Source organism: Chenopodium quinoa, unplaced genomic scaffold (assembly GCF_001683475.1).
Source record: "Chenopodium quinoa cultivar QQ74 unplaced genomic scaffold, ASM168347v1, whole genome shotgun sequence".
Classification (NCBI taxonomy): domain Eukaryota; kingdom Viridiplantae; phylum Streptophyta; class Magnoliopsida; order Caryophyllales; family Amaranthaceae; genus Chenopodium; species Chenopodium quinoa.
In genome coordinates, this window is record NW_018742810.1 from 2,185,609 (window position 1) to 2,194,394 (window position 8,786).

Consider the following 8,786-nt stretch of genomic DNA (forward strand, 5'->3'; position numbering starts at 1 on the left):
CATTTTTTTCACACTACATTAAGAAACTTCCACCTTACCCGTAGTCCTATAATATCACCAAATCATAGCTTTTCTCACCATTAACAATGTCTTCATCATTAAAATTAGAGTAATCACCAAAAAAATCCTACATTTTGATCGTTTTATAAGAAAAACTACAAATTTTTTTATTCTATGGGTTATTTAGTAAGGTGGAAGATTTTAAGCCATGTGAAACGAGTAATATATGCGCAGAAATCTACAAGTCTCTTCTCCAATGCTATGATAGATGCCGCAAGAATTTGCTATTGTGAATAGTATACAAGGGTTATTAATGAAATTCAGTCACCATCATTTGGAGAAGACAGTGCTAAATTGATGATGCTTTTTAGCAGAAGATTATAGTGAATTATTGAGTAATTTAGTGTTTATCCGGAAATCAAACTTTCAATGGTTCAATTTTTACAAAATCAAAGATCACAATTGGATGCGTGCAAATTGGCATAATTTCATATAAAATCTGATTACATTAAAGCAAAATACTTAGCAACTTACCGCCACCATTTATTCCGTCATATTGCGGCGTCAGAATTACGCAATTGGCCGGATACTGGAGGTTCCGGCTGAGATTGTGCAGGTTCCGCCAACATGTCGCCGTCGTTGGGAAGAGGAAACGATTGCAATTCAATTTTGGGCGGAAAAATCATATAACTATCAAGAAATCAAATTAATTATGATGGGCCCACTTTCATGTTTATTTATATAATCATGTAAAAGACATTTATACCCCTGTTTTTGGACATATATTCCCAGTTTGCCATAGTACCGGAGAGAGGGGAGTTTATTTCATGTTCTGAGCACTCCTCCAAATTCCAAACCCTTTACTTCAATTTTCTGGAAAAAAAAAAAGGAAGTTGTGAATAAAATTGAGAAATTAGGGTTTTCCGATTAAATATGAGCGATGGAGGTGAGAAGATTAAGAGAGAGAATGAAGATAATGACAGCAAAAGAGATAGAAGAGCAATATTATCAATTGAAAGAGCTGAACCTGACGATTATGGTCGAGCTGTTTCGAAGATGGCAGTTGCCCAGATTTGCGAAGGGGTTGGTTTTGAAGCCATCAAACAATCTGCTTTGGTAGCAATTTCTGATATTGCGGTTCGATTCATTTGCGACTTAGGCAAATCTGCTTCTTTTTATGCTAATTTAGCTGGTAGATCAGAATCCAACCTTTTCGACATTGTTAAGGGTTTGCAAGATTTTTCTGGGTTTTCTGAGAACAATATTGTTGATCAGATGTCTGGTTTTGTGCGCACTGTTGAAGATATTGAAATCCCTTTTGCACACCCAATTCCAAGGTTTCCTGTTCCTGTCACGAAAAATTCAAGGAAATTGCAAACGCCAAGCTTCTTGCAAATGGGTGAAACTCCGAGCAGTAAGCATATACCCGATTGGTTGCCGGCTTTTCCAGATCCTCATACTTATATTCAATCACCTGTTTGGAGTCAAAAGAAATTGGATCTTCGGATTAGTAAAGGGGAGCAAGCCAGACAGAGAAGAAAGGCTGAGCGATCCTTGTTGAATTTGCAGCAACGCTTGTTATCCAATGGTTTAGCTGGACCTTCAGGGTCAGGCCCTCCTCATGTTAATGATGGGGAGAGGAGTATGGGAGTTCCGATAGGGGATAACCCGTTCCTCGCCCCGCCATTGCCGCCACCACCACCACCTGGGAAGAATGCTTATGAAAATGGTGTTAGTGAGAGGAAACATGTGTTGGTGAAGGAGACGTTTGCTCCTGCCATTGATGCCCTGAAGGGGAATACCGATGATGGAGGATTGGATACGGATGCAATGGAGATAGATAGGAGAGTGGTTCCGAATTCGATTCCAGTGAAAAGGAGGCCAGTGGTAAATTTCAAGTTGAAGGCTGGTAAGAAAATGTTAGTAGAGGATTTGGATATACATCTTAGGAGCAAGGTTAGTGAAAAGAGGACATCAATGTTGGGAAGGGATGATGATAAGGATGACAAGAAAAGGAGAGCTGAATTCATTCTAAGGCAGTCTTCAATGGATAATCCTCAGGAACTGTCTCAGATGTAAATTAGATTTTAGCTGCCTTTCTGTAATTGGATTCTTTGTAGGTATAGGAAATACCCTCAGGCCAGTTTCTGAATGGGGTGATTGTATTTTACACATTGGTACGTCATCTTTCTAGCTTTTAGATTGTAGCTGTATTTTTCTCTCTCCCTTGACAATTTTGGAGACACTTGTACTACAATTCTTTGAAAATTGAGTCTTTTTTCATCTTTGTAACTTCCTGATATCCAAAAAATACAAATTAATTGTATTATTTGATGTAGTGTTGATGAAAATTAAGTTTCTTTTTATGTTATATTCCAGTCTGATGCTTTCTATTGTTATCCTTTATCAAGTTGGATGTGTTGCGAGTTTTGGACAGAGAGTATTTCTGAACATGAGAATGAGAAGGTAAGGCTATTGTGACTTAGATTGACCAAATGACCAGTGATACGTGGTGGCGTATCTACACGACAATAAACACACAGTATCTACTATAATCTCATGACAAAAGAGACAGTAAGTGAATTCTTTAGTTACTATATAAAGGTCTCAATTCTAGTCAATGAACTACTACAAAACTCATAATAAGATAATCAATATAAAGATCAGTAAGAATGTAATGCTAGAAAAAAAAAGTTTTGCTGATGTAGTTAGAATATTACATTTTACAGCAGCAATATATTCCTAGTACTCAAGAAGACGATGCTCGTAGCCAGAGAAAAATTGAAAGTAAAAACGAGATGCCAGCTTGAACATAGTCCCCACTTTCTTGAAGGAAGAACAGAGGTCCTTTCAAATGATAACCTCACTTTTTAAGCTTCATATCAGAATCTGAAAGAGCCACTCTGCCTCGGTGATTGAAGATCATGAAGTCCAAGTTCTCAGGTAAGGAAACTATCCTGCAATCATAATCAAATTTCCTAATATCAGTAGAAGTTGAAACACCTGTCAGCCTTATCCTAGAACAGTGGAACACCAAATGCATTAGACAATACCAAGGAAGCCAAAATAAAAAGTATGACATCTGCAAAAGAAACAGGATGGCATATATAATCAATTGGCCTCTTTCACAAGACATTGACTATAAATGGACACCATACACATCAATGCATCTTCAGATCATCTTTATATGCAAAGTAATAAGGTGCCAGATAAGCTTGATTTACTAACTAAGATATATACAAGTTTGTGTATTGCTTTCCATGGCCCAAAAGGAAAAGAGGGGGATTGGCATTATCCCGTACTTTTCATTTACATGTTCAAGTGAATTGATATTGTGAAGAGATGTAACATTTACATAACTGTCAATATAAAGCATTCTGCACAAGCAGTCATCAGATGATAAATATATGCCTCTATAGATCATCACCACCAGAAGCAAACTACACAGAAGTATGTTGAGGTGACAATCCCCACCTGCCCAGAAAACACTGCAACATACGAGTATCATTTATGCCTTCAATGCTCTCATCACTAATTAATCACAGACAGCAAATTGGTTGGAATATAAAAGTTACCAGCTTTGATTCTCTGCCAATACACTATTACTCTGTATTATGTTCCTGATCATGACACATTCTATTGTGAAAGCAAGCCTGGAACACCTTGTGCGCATATTTACATTCTTTCTTTCCCCTCCTTTTCCTTTACTCCTCGTTATCCATACACCTTTTACCCACCGCAACTATAAACCTGTAAAATTTTGCTTCATCTAGTCTTCAGTTTATGGCTTCCTAAGTTTAATGACAAATGATGACAAAAATAATATTGGTTCATCCACTAAGTTGAGACAGTAAAAGCTAAAAATTGAAAGTTTTTGGACAAAGGAAACACCTAGACAAAGAGCAATATAAGAGCTATAGATATAAGTCATAATTGATGACTCATGGGGTTCTAGCCCTGGACAATGGTAAGAAAAAAATCTTGAAGAACTAGATAACAGGATAGACCAGGTGCCACTGAAAAGTCAAGTTATAATAAGATCCAGGGATGATGAAACTGATAATAGTAGCTTAACGGCTATTCTTCAGTCATCGGAAATGATTTAAGGCTTTTAAGCATCAAAAAATAAACCATAGATCAGGGCGCAAATTTCTTGTGGTCTAGGCTTTTTTAGTGAGATCTTGGAGTATAGCCAGCAAATAGGTATTTAATGCTTTGTTCCAAATGCTATAAAAAAATTCCATAGATGCAGGTCTCAGAATTACAGATTCATTATTCAAGAATGATTAATATTCGCATGAGTTTATCAGGGAAATTTAAAACCACTTGAAGGCTGACTATTACAACAACAACAACAACAACAACAACAAAGCCTTAGTCACAAAACGATTTAGGGTCAGCTAACATGAAAAACCACAACACAAAATACTCAACAAGGTCATGTTTCCAAACACATGAATCATAATGCAAAAAAATACCACTTTAATTTTGGAAATATATTCCAAAATTTGTCCGAAAACGAGGATCTAGCCTTTAATTTTGGACAGTTTTTATAATTTTTCAAACCCAGAAAACAAAGAGGACAAGGTGATTTCCATGGACCCCAAGAGACTATTTGGGTGGTTGAAAACGTCCACTTTGCCTCTTAACAATCAAACTACTAGGCTTATATGATTACAGTCAACCTTTTATGACCTTGGGGAACTCCCCCCACCATCACTTGAATTTTGACATCATGTTCTGAATTCTTTGAAAATAGCCCGATTTTGTGTGTTACAACCTTCAAATTTAGCCTATGGAGAACATTTTCAGACATGGCTAGGTTAAGCATCAATGTACTTCCTGAGGGTCCCTTAGGGCCTATTTATTGCCCAAGACCATGCCTTAGCCCACGACTATAATCGTAATTACGTCTACCTACCTTGGCCATGCCAACCTCGTGCCCATGCCCCATGCCTAGGCTTTGCCTTGGCTCATACAACAGCAATACTAGCGCCCATGCCTTGAAGCATGCTACAATTTTTTGCTCAACTTGGCCTCCAAATAGCCAATACAATAAATTAAATAGACCTTAATAACTGCACTTCTTTGTCCTTCACTCCCACATCAGCTATCTTAGGGGTAACTAGAAAACCACAATCTTAACTTCTTCATTATCAATAGTAATAAATAGTGATAGAAAACTAGAATCCCAAAGGGTAACTTAACATGAAACTTCCATTGTTACTGCATATTTAATATGACAATTACAATGGTGTTCCCAATTTTAATGTGTTTTTCTTCAGGGAAGCACAATGGTTTTAACTGTCTGAAATTAACAATACAATTGTTTCCAAAAATAAAAAAAAATAAAAAAAATACAAACAGAAGAAGCAACATTCCTTTTCAGAATATCCTACAATAGTGAAAACTAACTTAAAAGGATTACTGCCATAGTTCATTTAGGGATTGCCCACAAACATATTCAAAAACACAACAACCACTGTGGCATCCAAGCAATGGTTTCAGATTTCTATTTTGTGTTGAACTAAAATCAGTTTTGTAGCTTCTCATATAATTCCTAAAATTCCAAATAAACACAGATATCCTACGACCAAATTGACGACATGAAACCAAATCCTTCCAAAACTTAATACTCAAACAAAAATGGACATTACTAGTACATCAATTGACAAAGAGTTGAATTTCCAAATGTGTAACCATTTCGAGACCCTAGGAACAGTAAAACATGAGAGCCAGAGTAGTGAATTTTGGGATCACTAAACAAATTCCAAGCCTGATGGCTAATGCAAGCTATACAGATCTTAGCAAAGGATATGAGTATATGTTGAAAGAAATGGGGATGAATTTTAACAATGGAGTAGAAAGCACACTTTAGTTGCATAGCTAAAAGGAAGAAAGAAACAGGCACCCAATTGAGCAATATGTCCTCTTAAATTTTGCACTTGGAGAAAGTTAGATGAATGGTTTCCAACTTTTATTCAAATTGTAGGTAAACCATTTCAAGGAGTATCAACAAGAATAGATTGTATTAAAATTTTCCTATTTTCCCATAGAACTAAACAAACCAACCACCTGGTTCATACATCTAATATGAAGGGAAATCTAGTAATGCAAAAAGAGATTCCCTTGGGACTAAAATCTCAAGGCCATAATGGAATATTTAGGAAAGTTGAGAAGGATACTAGGAATATTACACAGATAGGTGTTATCATTAAAGGAGTTAAATAGAAAGTGCGAGTGTAGAGTATACACTAGCATATTTTTCCTACTCATAATGTAATGGCATAATTGTGATACTCTTGGAAGTTGGAGGAATGCATCTTAACATACCTATTTATGCAGGTCTATTCAGTAACAAATATTCACACTTAATGTTAATTATTCTCAAGCTAGATTGATCCATGTAATCAAGGATCAAACAAGGCAAATTGGTAAAAGAATTTATAGAGAGGCATTCAGAGAAGAGCAGCTAAGGCTTGAGGTTGAACATAGATATTTAGGTTGATTATGAGAAGGTACCCATCGTGTCATTTCATCTCAAGTCTCAATCTTCATCAAAATTTACTCTCTTTGTCCTAAGTCAATGTGCCCACTTTCTTTTTCATTTGTCTCAATGTAGTTTGCCCTTTTCAACGTTTGGTGAGTTTTCACTATTTTATTATTATTACTATTACTTCACTCTTCCAATTACTAAAAGTTAGGGTCCATACTCTATCTCATTTATAAAAATAAAATATCCACTGTTATCACACCTACATTTTTATTATAGAGTAAAATACCAACTCATAACCACACTCCAATCCCAACTACAAGTGTGCCTGATATGGGGGGCATGCTAAATTGGGATGGAGGGAGTGTTTTTTTTTTCAACTTTGGACAACACTTTTCTTATTTTGCTCCCTGTGCCATTGAGAAAAACATAAAACAGCCATTTTAACCTGATAGTAAGAATAGCTAAATCGTGCAGAAAAGGCTAATATAGCTCACTTTATGGTAATCAATTTCAACTCCTCCACTAGAAATCAAAGGACTTGTGCTATCGTGCACTCGTGCATATATGTTACTCGAAAACCCTGTGAATAAATCCATGTCCAGAGAAAGCCCAGCAGGCTATGCCAAGTCTTATGTCTAACTAGCTAATTACACGTTTAGACAAGGTAACACAAACAAAACTCATATATGATTACATGCCAATATGTCCCTATTATTATTACATATATGATTACATGCCAATATGTCCCTAAAATCATTGATGGCAACATGGCACACAAACCTAACTCATCTTCCAGATAAAGCTGACTCATAAGAGGTACTGCAGCTTTTACTACATAATAAGTAAATCTCTTTTACTGATTGATCAGACCTACAGAAATCATAATTTGTTCTAAAGTAAAAGGGTAAAGACATACCAATATACCATGTAGTACTAGAGCCTTCCACTAAAGCGGCTCTAATATTTTTACTATATTGACAAACACAATAAGGGGAAAACAACTCGAATGTTTGATAATTAAAAGATTGAGAACTGCTCTATTAGACGTAAAAATTGACTAATAGATATTACCCAACTCCAACTATGATAACACGAAATATTTTTCTCCTTCAGAAAAAGGAAAAGGAAGAACAAGCAGCACACTCTTAGCAATCATATCAAATCCCAAATCTCTACTAAGTATTAACACATAAAGAGTTAGTCTGATTCTCTATTGTTTGTCAAAATTAGACAAGAAACGATAGAATGATCAAATCCACCTAAAACAACAGAAGCAGCAACAAAAGGCACAATTTTCACATAAAAATTGTTGCAATCTAGCAATCTATATTCGCAATATTTACATTAGAAGCGCAATAAGTCCAATTACAGATTTTGAACACATAGATCGAAATACTGATCAAAGGCGTTAAGATTGTATTCGAATAAAACTGAAACCAATAAAAAGAGGAAGAAAGGTGGACCTGTTTTCCTCAGAAGCTGGATGAATGGAGTGGAAATTGCCAGGAACAGTTAGGCCAGCGTACATACACAACAGAAACCCTAGAATCAATTCAAATACTACCTGCATCATCATCATCATCAAAGAACAAACCCCAAATTAAATTTCCAGATCAATTAACCAAATTAAAAAGTACATCTAGCAATCAAAATTAAAAAAATAAAATAAAATCAAATCAAATCCAGAAATAATCTAAGGACTAACATTGATAGGAGGGCCAGTAAACTCATCCTCGGTAATCTTCAACAATCCTCTATCTGACAAAAACGAATGAAACACGAAGAATTGAGTTTGCATCCGAAAAACCTAGAAAAAAGTGAGAAGTGAAGAGAGAGAAAAATACATTGAATAGTGGAGTAGGCGGCATGAGAGAGAATCAGCACTCCGAGAAGACCCACGTTAAGACCTAAACCCATCTTTTCTTCTGATTTCACCTTCTCAGATGCTTGCTTGCTTGATGGAGGAGGAGGAGAAACACCACTGTCAAGGTTTTTTCGCTGACTTTGTCCTCTTTTGTTTCTTTCTTTATACACGGAGTAAAATATAATGCATACATAAAAATCATAAATACATTGTATTTCACTGTTATACACTTTGATAGACGTACTTTGATTTTTAACACTATTCACAACCTTTGTTTTGATTAACTTTATGTGACTTATTAGTTTAATAAAATACGGTGTATAAAATATTGTTATACTTCCTTTGTTCCAATAATATTGCAACAACTGAACTTTTGCACTATTCATCACTCTTGTTTGACCCCATATTGTGATTTATACGTTAAGC

The 8,786-nt window shown here is 35.7% G+C and overlaps 2 protein-coding genes across 2 annotated transcripts; one reads left to right on the plus strand and one right to left on the minus strand.

The window, feature by feature from the left end:
* The first annotated feature begins 538 nt into the window (after positions 1 to 538).
* LOC110725318 (transcription initiation factor TFIID subunit 8-like) lies at positions 539 to 2,361 on the plus strand. Its single transcript, XM_021904811.1, has one exon. The coding sequence runs from the start codon at positions 934 to 936 to the stop codon at positions 2,077 to 2,079; it is 1,146 nt and encodes a 381-aa protein (XP_021760503.1). The 5' UTR covers positions 539 to 933; the 3' UTR covers positions 2,080 to 2,361.
* Positions 2,362 to 2,560: 199 nt separating this feature from the next.
* Positions 2,561 to 8,539, minus strand: LOC110725320 (membrane magnesium transporter-like). The gene is made up of 4 exons (XM_021904812.1): positions 8,341 to 8,539; positions 8,202 to 8,254; positions 7,960 to 8,060; positions 2,561 to 2,957 (listed from the first exon to the last, which is right to left on the minus strand). The coding sequence occupies exons 1-4, from the start codon at positions 8,411 to 8,413 to the stop codon at positions 2,864 to 2,866; spliced, it is 321 nt and encodes a 106-aa protein (XP_021760504.1). The 5' UTR covers positions 8,414 to 8,539; the 3' UTR covers positions 2,561 to 2,863.
* Between the last annotated feature and the right edge of the window lie 247 nt (positions 8,540 to 8,786).